This window comes from Camelina sativa, chromosome 11 (assembly GCF_000633955.1).
Source record: "Camelina sativa cultivar DH55 chromosome 11, Cs, whole genome shotgun sequence".
In the NCBI taxonomy this organism is placed as follows: domain Eukaryota; kingdom Viridiplantae; phylum Streptophyta; class Magnoliopsida; order Brassicales; family Brassicaceae; genus Camelina; species Camelina sativa.
In genome coordinates this window covers 39265749-39280473 of record NC_025695.1, presented here as the reverse complement: position 1 = coordinate 39280473, position 14725 = coordinate 39265749, and the positions used below count along the sequence as shown (strand labels likewise).

Below are 14725 nucleotides of genomic sequence, written 5' to 3'. Positions count from 1 at the left end.
TAATAAAAACAATAGAAAAGCTTAAAAAATTAGTCAATTTAGAATCATATGTTTTACTCCTCCCACGCAGCAATTTGGATTTTGGTACTTTTCTTCACCTCGAAGATGTTGGCTTTCCATTTTCTTTATTTAATTTTGTTTTCAGTTTTCCCCTTTTACTTTTAAATTTATATGATTTGGCGACATTGCTTAAGCAACGAAATACAGTACATCGATGAAAAGTTTCATCTCTTTTATAACGTAATCTTGTCAATTGATGGGTTGATAACTTTATATTGATATAGTTCTAGTCTCTTCTTCGTGTTTAATTGTATTAAAAAAAAAAAAAAAAAACTCATACATACATTTTATTAACTAAAACATATTCTTAATTTTCGAAGTCCAACGATTTAGAGCGATCCGACGCTGTATAAAACGGTTTAATGTATATGAATCCAACTTAAAAATGTTCAGTACTACTACTATATTTGAGCTGAATATGATCAATATGTTATATTTGGGCTTGTAATGGGCTTGTGACCCAATAAGCAAGTAAGCGGCGTCTCTTGAACTTTTTTAATTTGTATCCTTTGGGGGTTTTTGTTTTAGGGTTTTCAATCGCTGAGAAAACTTTTGATTCTTTCATCATCTTTTTTCTTCTTCTTCAAGCAGAGACGCTCTCTCAAACTCAACCGACATGGATCCTAGCCTCGCCAACAACCCTGAATTGCTTCAATTCCTCAACGTAAGTCTCCGATTTGGTTTTTCATGAATGAATAGTTAATTGTTTCTCCCAATTTAAAGTTTTTTTTTCTTTATCTTTAAAGTCGATTCACATGGAAACTTTAGCTCCGGTCTCGTAGTTGAACTCAATGCTCTGTTTTAGGAAAACGGAATTGTAAGTAGAAGATGTCTTTAAGTCCTGTCTGGAATCATTAGAAACCATCTCCTTTGACTCCTCTTTAAGGAAGAGAATAGCTTTGGTTGGTCTAAAGATCTGATCTTTCTAATTGTGTGGTTTAGTTGGTTTGATTAGAATTAAGTTGCTTTTGAATGTTTTGATTTTCAAATATGTGTTTGCAAGAATTGGTTTTGTCTGGGTTTCTTTTTTATGCAAGAATTTATATTAATGTTCTTTTTTTTTTTGGTCTTGAGTTTATTATGTTTTGGTGGAATGTAATAGAATTGTTTGTGTATCTTTGTTGTGGCAGCAAGAGAAAGAAAGAGCCATGGTGAACGAAATGGTGGCAAAGCTAACAAGTGTGTGCTGGGACAAGTGCATCACTAGCTCACCGGGGAGTAAGTTCAGCTCAAGCGAGACTTCTTGCCTCACTCATTGCGCGCAACGCTACATGGATATGAGTATGATCATCATGAAACGCTTTCAGTCGCAGTGAGTTTCGATGAAGTTGTCTATCATGACTTGTTTCCGAATTTTCATTATCCTTTTGTTGCTCTTGGCAAGTGTTGAACTCCTTTCACTCTAGTGATTTTGCAAAGAGTATTTTCGGATATGTGTTTTTAAGAAATCTTTATTATGGTTTGGTTATATATATATATATTCAGAAACAATTGTGGGATAATGTGATTTTAAAAAGGAGAGAGCTGTAGTACTAGTATGTGGTTTCAGCATTCCGCAACATTAGAGTAACCATCATCATGTCATGGGACATAATATTAGGTTGGTCAATGAAGTCATGAAAGGCTGTAAGGCTTTTGGATTCCGTAAGAAATTACATCTCTAATTTGACAACAGAAACAGAATTTATTTTTAAGGTTAATAATTTCAGCCGCTAAGCTATGATCGAATTAAGAAACTAAACAAAGTAAGAGCGAGTGTTTTGTTTGATTAAATCGACTGCTTCTTTATCTTTAAATCCAGTAATCAGATTTCAACACATTTCAATTTGTCTATATGGTGTAACGTTTAAAGGCCACTTGCCAAAGGTAATTAAGTTATGGTATGGAAGATGGCCCATATATCTATTATATAGCAAATGAGCTGAACCTACGAGAAAATAAAATGTGATGCAAAAATAAAGGTCCTACCGGGAGTCGAACCCAGGTCGCTGGATTCAAAGTCCAGAGTGCTAACCACTACACCATAGAACCTTGCATGTGTAAATGTAAGCTCTTATACATATTTAATGGTAAAAGTTTACACGAATCTTTCCCCCCTCGCAAGAAAATGCCAAAAACCATTCATCCGACAAAACTAGGGATGGGTACAATGCTCAGATCCGAGGATCCGAACTAAACCCGACATGAAAATTTGTCAAGAACCAATTTAACGTTTTACCAGATACATTTTTCCAATTTTTTTTTTTATGTAGATCAAATTTGAGATTCATTCTTTTACAAGCTAACCCCGTAGAAATTTTTTTCCCAAATTTGAAATATAAATTTTGTTGCAATTTTATGTTGGAGAAACAAAAAATGTTTGCGTCATGTGTCTTTTTTTTTTTATTCAACAAAAACGTCACTTTTTCTCTTGATAAACTAAATTCTAAAATTTAAATCTAAAAACACAACAATCGTAGTTTTTTACAACACAACATCGTTTAAACTATTTTTGGGGCTGATTTTATTATAAACTTCATTGATCCAAACTTAACAAACCCTTTGTTAAATATCAATAGGTAAAAAAACTGTATCTTTTTTTGGTCTAGTTTGCTCTTGTTTTCCCAGTATATATGTTTCGGTCTTTGGCATGCTCATATATTGTTCTCTATATGTATTGTTCTCTTTAAAGAATTTTAAATGAAAGTAAGGAATTTCCAATTGAAAATATTGTTTACGCAATATCCAAAAATGAAAAACAAAGATCATACAAGGTTGATTTCAACTGAAAGATTGGAAACTGCCCCTATATAGTGTGTCAAATGTAAAAGATTATACAAGGTTGATTTCAAACTTTTTAGTATTTTAATGACTCAAAAAAGAAAAAAATGGATTTTCAAGTCTGCAACATGCCAACACCGCCGGACCATTTAGGCGTATCAAAATACCAGCGGTTATCTCCTTAATAACGAAAGATGTGGCACTCTTTCATCAACCGGAAACAATATGTGGATATGTGGATATCATTGTGTAGAATCTGAAGATGATAATATTGAGTTATACAGGCCACTCAATCAACTTATGAACATGAACAATCCCATGTAAAATGTATTTTAAAACATGAAGGATTTGGAGACAGTTTGCTGGTACAAGATTCCATGTGGGCGAAGGGAAGAAAACAAAGAGACATGCAGACCAAATCACAAAAAAAAAAAATATATATATGAACAGTCACACTAATTATTATTATTGTTATAATCTTACTAGGTGAGTATCCTTTATTATATAAAAAAAAAAGCTAGCTAGGTGAGTATTTAGGATCCACCGTAATTTTTATTTGTATTTTTCATATAATATTTAATGATTATAATATCACTTTTTTAACGCAATGAATATTTAATTAATTTTAAAATATTTTAACATGTAGATTTTTAAAAGTTTAACATAGACATTATAGTTATTGTAAATTGTTAAGTTAGGAAACACTTGATATGATGTGATTAAACATTAGAAGTTCTCTCACACTTGTATAAAATCTAATTATTTTTGTTTTACACTAAAAAGAAATCCATTGATCAATATATGTATTAAAGTAGTAGGGATCCAATTTTTTAAAAAATCTCAAAATTTTACATTGATTTTTTTAATAAAACAAGATTTGATCTAAACGGACGAAGTATATATGGCATAAGTAAAAGAAATTACGATCGTAATATAGTTAATCGGAATCGGATGTTTCATGTGAAGTGTTTTGGCATGTTTATTATTTATCATTTAGATGTTTCTGTTCATTACAGTATATAATTTGTTAAAACATTTTATAAACTGAAGTCTGTGACAGCTAACATTAAGTGAATTTTGATCTCACGATACTTTCAAGTTGTTGTGAACCAGAGAAATATAATCAGTGGACCAAAAAGATCTCACTGATTGTTGAAAATATAAAACGCGTAGAGTTTCAGACTTTCCTATCCTCCTAGTACATGACAAATTAATATTTGATTTGAACGTTTGGAATATTCTTGAAATGTACGTGTGTGTGAGAGCCTTTGAAGTGAAGTGAGTCAAGAGCTTATGCTCAACCATCAATAACGATCTGATAAATTGAAAAGGCAAAGATTTTGAGAGTAAAAAGTATGAAAGATTCAACAGAAGGGTAAAGAGTAAAAAGTATGAAAGATTCAACAGAAGGGTAAAGCACTTTCAACGGACAATGAATTAAGGGGAATATGTTATGATGATACACTTAAAACAAAAATTCTTCTTTAGTTTCTTTTCTTTTCTTTTCTTCATTTGTGTCTTTTCGTGTTTTCTTTTCTTTTCACCAATGCTTTGAACTTTTGTACATAGTCATGAGTCATGGAGTCATGACTAATGAAAAATCTTTTTTNTTTTTTTTTTTTTTTTTTTTTTTTTTTTTGTTTCTCGCAGATTCTGTTGGAAGGCATTTTGCTTGGTTGGATGCATCATGCATGGGAAGGAATTTTGACCGTCGAATAAGGCATCCCCTTGATTGGAGGCGAAAACATTCCTTTGTGACTTTAATTACAAGTACCATAAGACTATAAAAAGAATCAATAATTAACTAGCTTTCAAATTACTTGGGAATTGATTAGTAGCCCGTTTAAGCTAATAATTATTCGAAATGTTTTATTCAGAGCCAACCATAAGATGGTCCTGGAATACTTAAGGAAGATGCAAATGGTTTAACCCAAAAAAAAAAAACACTAAAAATAATACTAACAAAAATGCATGGAAATGGTTTTTGGAGATCTTACTTTTGTTTTATTTATAATTCTCTAGTCATTTTCACACACTTTCAATTTCGACCAAACGATTTCTGTTACTCTTTTGATAGGTTAGATGTTATTTTATTGTCTTTCAAAAAACTAATTTTATGATTCTTATTTTGCTAGTTTGTGAAAACAAATAAAAACTGCAATATTTCACCTTTTTAAAACTGAAGTATCTTATTTGAGTTTGGGGCCCTTCATTTGACTCTATGATTTAATCAATGGTGTACATACGGAAAGCTATAATCAATATATACACAACTAATTAGACTAGAGGACATATCAATTCCAAAAATCATCCATATATATATATTAATGTATATACAGTGTAAATCATTAAAAGATTAATTTGAATGCTTTAAAATAGAAACATCAGAAACATGTACTCTACTAGAATGCATGATGTAAAAGCAAACAAGTAAAAAGTTATGTGTACACCATATATGTATCATTTTGTTTTTGATAAAGGGGTTAATTATATCATTATTCGACGGGAAAGTAAGAACAGGTGTTCCTGACGTTCCTTGTATCGTACCATCTTCATATATTTACTTAGTGCTTTTGGCTTTATCTAATTTTTTTTTTTTGCTCAACATAAACTATTCATTAGCCAAGTTAATACATCCAAAGCAAAAGTACTTAACATTCCCCTCCAAAAAATTGGATATAATGCAATGATTTGATCTAGTACAATCCTGAAACACTAGCGGATCCAACACTACCAAATCGAGAATCACAACAAGATAGATAACACACCACGACTCGATGTGAAATCATCTCTCAAACCACCTAAATAAACCCTATGACTCAAGAACAACTACTAACACAAAGAAAACCAAATCCTATACTGAAGAACAATTCAACTCCAAGCTATTAGAACCTCATGATCGGCGAGTAGAACTTGTTCCAATAGCATCAACACCCAGTGGCGCAAAATCAGAAAATTTTGGTATCTCCGGCTTTGGTTGTTCCAGTCCTAAGCCAAAAACAGACAATACATCCGACTAAACAGACTCAGAGACGCAAAGCAAACCAGCAAGAGCAAAGACTTCTCCAAACTTAACTCGCAACTCCATAATGCTAATCAACTAAAGATAAGAAATTGAAGCACAAATTAGCACAACTTCACCTCACGGTGCCTTTTCGGATTGGCCACGTCGCATCTGCCTTATTGTCTCGCTTCTTAGCCGGACTGAAACCAGAAAATTGAGGAAGTTCTCAAGAACGCCGGCTAAAAAGATGTCCTCAAATCTCAGCCAGCGACGCACACAAAATCCTCCCCAAGAACCGGTAGAGTCTAAACCTGAATCAACCGCTAATCTCCGGTCAAGCTAGGATCTTCGACAGAGAGGTTGGGTGTAGCAGGAGGGCGTGAGCCAAGTCTCAGATCTGAACCCTGAAGCTACAAAGAAGGCCGCCCAGAGCAGCTTCAAACCACCACCATCAGTCGCCGGAGAGGAACGTGCCGAGATCTCGCTCCATAGCATCAGCCGCCGCAACAGTTGAGCCACTCATTAGCACCGCCGGAGAGGAAGAAATCTTATATGCTCAAATTAAACCCTAGAGCTACTCTATCAAATTAAGAGATCACTGCAGTACTTAGGGGTCGAATTCCACAAGGACTCAAGACTACACAATAAATTATAGAGATTTATGATTAAGCTAAACAAATTAATTTAAATTGAAATAACAATGCAAAATACTAAATAAAACTGTTGTAAATTCAAGGATCAAAAAGCTAGGTCTAGGGATTTTCTCAGTAAATTATGGAATATCAAATCAACAAATTAATTAGGATTCAAGCAATTAAAAATCAGATCTAGAACTCTAAACACTTTTGTAAAATAAATCAGTTCTCACTGCAAATATTATCTAAATTTAAAACCAGAAAATCCAAATCTCTTTGTAAAATTCTAGGTTAAAAATCAGCTTTAAAAACATGTTTAGATAGGTTCACAAAATTACTAAATCAAATCTCTTTGCAGAAAGTAATTTTGCTCATCAAAAGATTTTATCAGGAAAATCAATTATATTCTCATATCAATTTATTTTCCTAGGTTATTAATTCTAGATGGCCAATCAAGGATTAATATGAAGAGCAACCTATGATGAAGATCAACCTATGATGAAGATCTAGAAAGATAATGAATCCTAAATAAACAGATCTAATAAATCATAAAATCCCTGTGAAAAACCCTGAACCTAACAAGCAAACTACTCAGACATATTCAATGAAGAACAAAACATAATTCTGAATAATAAGCAATTGAAATTAAAAGAGTAAAGAGGGAGTTTATGAATTTTTCTCTCAAAGTTGTTCATATCTCTCTCTCCCAAAAGCTCTCAAAATCTCACAGGGTTGCAGAAAGTAAAACTTGCTAGAAAATAACTTAAGGATTTCTAAAACCTAAAAATACTAAATATATGTCCTAAAACACGTTAGGGACTTGTGTTGCAATTATGGAAGACTTCGGGGAAAATTTGTAAAACTTCCAATTGTGAAGACTTGAGTCGGATTGTCTTGGTGTCGACCAATGCTCCTTTGGTGTCGGTCGACGCTGGTCACATGATCAGACTCCAAATTGATTTCTTCCGGTTAAATGCTCCAAAATGATCCAATTCGCTCCATTTCGCTTCTTCCGTACCAAAATCCTAGAAAACCTGTTAAGACTCTAAAACATCCTAGAAAACAAATCAAAAGACTCAAAAAACACACTTATATCATGGTTAAAAACCGTAAAAACCATGATATATCAAAATCGAGTCACTATATTACTACTACAACTGGAGAATAAAACAAAGAAGAAAAGCAGAGCCCTCTCACACCGTCGATAAAGCCCCAAACAGGTGGAGAGGCAAACGAGGTACAGACGACGCCGGCTGGAGAAGCTAGGGTTGTAAGAGAGAGAAGCTAGGTTTTTTTTTTTTCCTCTCCCAAAGAAGGCCGCCTTTTGCTTTATCTATTTATTTCGTCTTGCTCCGACTCACTTTACTTATTTAAATGCTTCACTTAGTTCTGAAGACTCCAAAAATATCTCAGTGCTGGCACATGATTCATTGCAATCAATCCGTAAATTCAAAAAAAATTGTTTTGTTGCTAAAATCTTTTTAACTCATATATCAACACTTAATTTGATTTCATGTTGTTAGAGCTAAAAAGCCACATACGTATATGGTAACGCTACGTATAATTTACCAGCTTTTTGAGAAAAACGTTCTCAAAATTAACTTGCACTCCTTTTATGGTGAATGATCTCCTAAAACAATTTGTAGTTTTGTAGTATGTGGTGTGAGAGAGCATAAAAAAAAAACATAAATCATGATTACATGACCAGTCAACCGGCGTTCCAAACTATTGGGGTTAGAAGTGGACCGTTAATTTTTTAATTAACACTGATTTTTTCTTCTTCTGAAATTAGCTGTTACAATGCATATGTTCCACCACCTCATAATTAATAACTTTACCGTCCGAAGTCGAAAATAAGTAAATTTATTTAATAGTATTATTTAGTAATTAATTTCTGTATAGCAACAATAAGACTTTTAGTAAATAAAACATACTATATCCAATCATAAAGTCTTCTTCTCTTTGGTCCAAAAAAAAAAGTCTTCTTCTCTAGATCATCTATATTTAATTATGAAATTTGTTTAAAAGATGTTAAAAGACGTATTTTAGAGATAGAAATAATCAAATAAAAAATATTCACATGATACCATCATTTTTCTCCGAATCTTACAACAAAATCATTGGATATATTATCCAAAATTGACGGTTAACTGTTTTTTATTATGTTCAAGTTATGTTGTATTCTACAATTTATTTTAATAGTCTCGTTTTCTACGTAATGTATATTTTTTTGGCAACCTGCAAACTCCGTACAAATCGTTTTTATAATTAATTTGAACATTTTACAATTTTCCTTTGTAACAAGAATTACATCTAGCTATCTTTGACATTCACCATCTTTAAATCATTCTTGTTTCTTGGGATCAAATCTACCTAACTCACTAAATTATCAATTCCAATATAATGAAGGACAAAACTGGCCAAGGAGCAAAGAAAGAGTAAAAGGTAAATTACAGAAAGATAAAAAAATGTGCTTAAAAAGATGAGCGTCGGTCCATGGTGACAAGTGGCATGGGCACGAACGGCACACAATAGAACCGGCCACCGGGCGGGCAATGTCTATATGAGTAGATAGAGTCATGTGTTGTTTTAATCTGCACTTACCAAGAGACTGTCTTGGAATGGTAAACGACAGTAAAAGCAAACGATGAGTCATCACTATCAATTTTACACTGATTCTATTGCACATTCACACACAACACATCACACACACCCAAGAAGCTCTGACATTGATTGACGCTTTTTTTTTTTTTTTCATATATAGATACGGCGATCACGAGACAACAACAATGGAATGGAACTACTGTGATCAATTTTAGTTATCTTTTCCACAAATTTATATACTATTTTTTTTTTACATTCCATGAAAAATTTAATTGTTTTTTTGTCTCACAGTTCCTAGGTGATTGAATATCTTGATGAATTTCAAAAATTGGGTATGGAAGTTTTTAATTCAATTCCCTGGGGTATATACTGATAAAAAAATCAAGAAGACTATAAATATAATTAAGGAACTATCTTCTCATTAGTTGTTAACCAAAACTTATGCCAAATGTGAATATACACATATAGTTGATCAGTAGTAAGTCAAACTGGTAATAAGAAATTGTCTTCTTTTGCATTTCGAAAGGACATGAAAAGAAGCGGTCCTAACTTAAAAATGTCACGAAATTTCATCATCTTTCAAATTTTTAAGAAGATGCAAGTGAGACTGATGTCAAAAAGAAGAAGAATAATAAGAAGAAGAAGAAGATGCAAGAGACTTTAATTATTTTACTTCACTGTAGGGGCTATGATGATCGGGATGAAATGTTTTAAATTTTGTAAACGTGTTTCTCTCGATCAACTGATGTGATAACCTCTTTACTACATTGCATGATTTCAAATTCATAAGAAAAAGAACGATAGGACAACAACCTTTAGGGTTATTGACAAAGTCGATATGCACATATTTGTAAATGACTTGAAATACGGAACCAAAATGGAAATCATAGATTTATCCAAAAATGAAATATGCCAAAAATATTCAAGTCTCTCTTTCTAATTTCTTAATTTTTAAAATAACAAGTATATATCAACAATAATTTTTAAAATAACAAGTATATATTAAGATACAAATCGGAAACTTCTGTAATTATTTTGTTTTTCTCTAAATTGCAACAATTAATTTGTGACCAATCAACTTTAGTCAGATATATAACATTCCCATGTGATGTTTTATAACTTTATGTTTTCATTTGTCACAAACTAGTCGATAAAGTTTTGTGGAAGCTGGTGGAAGCAAATATTAATAATAGAGATTTATTTTACAGAAAAGAAAAGGTTAGTGAGACAATTTGCTTCGATATGATATCATTTGTGTAAATTAAATGTAGATAAATTTAGGTAACACGAAAAGTAGCCAAGTGGAACATCAAGAAGTATGATGTTGAATCCTACCTATAACCACACGACAGTCACGTTAAGATAAAACGCAATACAGCTCTATTCTTATTTTATTTCTTAATTTTTTTTTATATGGTAGAAAAAATTATACATAAAAGGGAAAAGTATACTATTAATATTTTTCTTTGTAGTCATTTCTTCTTAAAATTTAAAATTTATAGTGGTTTATACTCTAAAATGACTAGTTAACTATGAGATCGTTTTTGTTTGGATGAAATATTTTAAAACATTACTAACTCACTAATGCAATTAATAATTAATAGATTGATTATTTAGAAGAATAAAAAATTAGGGATATACTTTGGTCACACAAGTTTTTTTTTAAATAAGATGAAGAGATGAACACAAATGAGACTATAATAAGAGTATTAATAAATTAGTTACGGACCTAATTTTGGCTGCCAAAACATGGAGTATGATGATGCTCATAAGCAACATAAAATATGGCACACGTGGCGCAGACTCAATGGAAAGTGTTCATGTTGACTGGTACGATGAACACAGAAGGAGCGATCACGGTTAGGATTTATAAAGGTTGTACTGTCCGATGGCAACTTCGATGTGACTTTTTCTTTTTTACATATAGATGTTTTGCTATTATAAACTTCTTTGCTGTTACAACATATTATATATCCTCTATAAGCAATTTAATACGGCTAACCAATGATTCTTTCAATACACATGCAAAAGTATATATAATTTGTTGCAAGTCGTATAAACAAATCCAAACATACAAGTCGTTAAAGTCGTTTTAAGTCATAAACTAGTCTTTTTAACCCAAATTTCTGTGAAATGACTTAATATATATCAACCATGAGCTATATATGTTGATTGGCTAATGTAAGTAAAACTAAAAGGTATTTAGGGAATCGTTTGGCTCGATTCTCCCGATTAAGTATTAATTAGAGAATCATATACGTTAAAAGGAGATTTAAATTGAATGAAAATGCGTATTAATGATTTATATTACTTGAATGGTTCACTAGAAAGCTAACACCCGATCCGGGGCTTATTGGTCACCGCTAAACAATAAGTGACCACTCGTTAAATGGCTTTATAAGTAAACCTCTATCGACCGTTCTTTTAAGTTTTTCTTTTTGGTTTTAAAGGAAAAAAAATTGTTGAAGTTCCATTCGTATGAGTACGATAATAAAATATAGATCTAAGTTTGGTATCAGAGAAAAAGTTTGATACTAATAAAATAGACGCCAAGAGTGCATACCACATGAAAATGTCATACATTTAATTTCTATTTAAAAGAAAACATCAATTAGAAATATCTGAGACCAATAATGTGACATGTCCTTCTCTCACCGCTCTGTAAACGATGTCGTCTTAAACGTACTAACGTTGCACCCTTTCACATGTGAACCCTCTATATATATCTTGTAACATTGGCATTGTAAATTCATAGCTAAAACTCACAAACTAGAGAGCTTGGCTTTCAAGGGTTAGAAGAGGCTCCAAGATCCCTGTCTCTCTCTTTCTGATCTTGGTCTTTTAATACTTATTTTCACATTCATAACTTTTCGATAGTCCGACCAAACAAAGGGAGAAAACAGCAAGAAATGGCTCTAACTCACAATGTATGGGCGTTTGTGTTCGGAATCATGGGTACGTGTGTATATATAAGCATTCACAGAAAGGTTCATCATATATACTAGCAAACTCTACCAACACTTTGAATTACGTTTTAAAACTCACAATGTTTATTACACAATAAATTTGCAGGTAACATCATATCATTCATCGTGTTCTTGGCCCCAGTGTAAGCATCAACATGTTCTTACAAAATCTCTCAATATTTGTTGATGTTTCGAAATAATTCAACTTTTTTTGTTTTTGAATTATTTAGGCCCACTTTTATACGGATTGTCAAGAAGAAATCTACCGAAGGATTTCAGTCTCTTCCCTATCTTTCCGCGATTTTCAGCGCGATGCTTTGGATTTACTACGCTATGCAAAAGGACGGATCAGGTTTCCTTCTCATCACCATAAACGCTGTCGGATGCGTCATCGAAACCATCTACATCGTCCTCTTTGTAACCTATGCTAACAAAAAAACCAGAGTATGTGTTGAAACATCTTTTTCTATACCTTTATATAAGTTTTATTGTAGCTTTCACGTTGATCATAAACATGCACATATATACACATACGTAAATGCTTTTGTGTCCGGCTTGCTAATAACTAGATGCTTATGTTGCAGATATCCACTCTGAAAGTTCTTGGTCTCTTGAACTTTTTGGGGTTTGCTGTCATTGTTCTTGTCTGCGAGCTCTTAACCAAAGGTTCCACACGTGAGAAAGTGCTCGGAGGGATTTGCGTTGGATTTTCCGTCAGTGTGTTCGCAGCTCCTTTGAGTATCATGGTACGTTTATAAGTTCGAACGAGCCATGTTTTGCGTAATTTGACCTATATATAGTGGCCCTAAATAATACAAAAAAGTTGTTTTGTCTTTCCTTTCCTGGTTATATGGAGTATATTATATAGTTTCACTTTGGGAAAAGTAAAATAGTTAAAAACTACTAATTTTGGTGCAGAGAGTGGTGGTACGTACAAGAAGTGTGGAGTTTATGCCTTTCTCTTTATCGTTGTTTCTTACGTTAAGCGCTGTCACGTGGCTATTCTACGGTCTTGCTATTAAAGACTTCTACGTTGCGGTGAGTTTTATTCATATAATTCTCGATTATTATTTATATTCTGTTTCTATCTTTTCTATAGCATATAGTCAAGGACAACACAACATAATATGATTAGATTATTATTGTGGGTGGCTCTTTAATAAAGTAAATAAAAACAGTAGTTACCTTTGTCTTTTTTCCTCATTTCAAACTATATTTTTAAATACTTTTAGTCGAATATGAATGTCGTGGCAACGAATATATGATTTAAAACCGTACACACATTTCGCTTCATTAGTAGCATTATTATAAAATAATTGGAACCCCACTAAATGTGCTAAGGAATTGAGTGTACAATAAGATATATACTAGAAACAAAAAATCTAATTTGTTCTGTTGCGATGTCGGTAATTTCTCTTTGTTATTTTTCTTTGCCAACTTCTTTTGTCGACAATAGATGGAATATTAATGTCCTTTACACATATTTTGTTTATTATTGAAGCTTCCAAATGTATTGGGCGCGTTCTTAGGAGCTGTTCAAATGATTCTCTACATAATTTTCAAGTACTACAAAACTCCGGTGGCTCAGAAGACAGACAAATCCAAAGCGGTTGCGTCCGAATACTCCATCGATATAGCGAAGCTAACAACCATTACACCCGGTCCGATTTCGGATTCGACGGTTCATCAAGCGCCTGCTGTTCACAATGTTCTTGAGACTCAGATTCAAGTGACCGAGGTCAAGAGCCAGAACATGAACGATGGGGAAGACCAGACTAGCAAGGATGTCCAGAACCAAAACCAAGTTTAAGTAGTGACTCTTTTATATAGACTCATTAATAATGCATTGTTTGAGTTGTGCGCTCTAGCTAACTTTTCTTCTCCCTTTAATTCGGATTTTGTGGTCTTCGTCTCTTTTATTTAGTTCTCTCATGTACCACTCCTTTTCTTTTCTTTTTTTCTCATCATTTTCTTTCCAGGTATCTGGAAATTGTGCTATGATCAATAAATAAATTAGTTGTTAAACTAAATTTATAATAGATTTGAATGATCTCTAGATTGGTCACAAGAAAAATAAAATAAAATCAGTAATTAATCTTCCAACTCATGCGATTTTTTTTTTATAGACTTTATAGTTTTTACTACAACTTCAACTGTAAAATTGAATAATATTAATCTTCCAAATCCTTGACGAATTGTGTGCACGTTAAGGAAGGCCTCTTGAACGGGACAGGCCCACCTCCTAGCGTCCTTGAAAATTGAAGTACTTTCTTTTTTATGAGCGGTGTGAAAGTGAAACATTGAGGTTTAAGTCTTAATTGTGTAGAACTGTAGAAGGCTTAACTAATTATCATCTAATTAATGATATATAATTTTTTTGTTAAGAGCGTTTACGGAAACGGATGGTTAAGTTGTAAAGTGTAAAAGTTTTTCTAGAACACATAAGAAAAACCATTCTATAACCTAAACCCACATAGAGACTTCACACTTAGATAGGATCCACTAGCTCATCACAATATAATTAAAGTAATGATTATAACATGCAAAAAAAATAAAATGATAATGAGTCATACTAGAGAATAAAATGATAATGAGTCATATTAGAGAATAGAGAGTAGAAATTGTTCGGGTAAACTATTCATTTTCTCGAGTGTAGAAAATCGAACATGAATATGAAAGAGGCATAACTACAGAGT

At 32.6% G+C, this 14725-nt stretch overlaps 2 protein-coding genes and 1 non-coding gene across 3 annotated transcripts; 2 read left to right on the top strand and 1 right to left on the bottom strand.

Annotated features, from left to right (window-relative positions):
- LOC104725581 (mitochondrial import inner membrane translocase subunit TIM8) lies at positions 588-1562 on the top strand. Its single transcript, XM_010444258.2, has 2 exons — positions 588-724; positions 1191-1562. The coding sequence occupies exons 1-2, from the start codon at positions 677-679 to the stop codon at positions 1374-1376; spliced, it is 234 nt and encodes a 77-aa protein (XP_010442560.1). The 5' UTR covers positions 588-676; the 3' UTR covers positions 1377-1562.
- Positions 2020-2091, bottom strand: TRNAQ-UUG. The gene has a single exon. It is a non-coding gene; the product is annotated as a tRNA-Gln (tRNA).
- On the top strand, positions 11833-14085 carry LOC104725580 (bidirectional sugar transporter SWEET13-like). Its single transcript, XM_010444257.1, has 6 exons — positions 11833-12018; positions 12136-12172; positions 12260-12473; positions 12614-12775; positions 12948-13067; positions 13531-14085. The coding sequence occupies exons 1-6, from the start codon at positions 11973-11975 to the stop codon at positions 13837-13839; spliced, it is 888 nt and encodes a 295-aa protein (XP_010442559.1). The 5' UTR covers positions 11833-11972; the 3' UTR covers positions 13840-14085.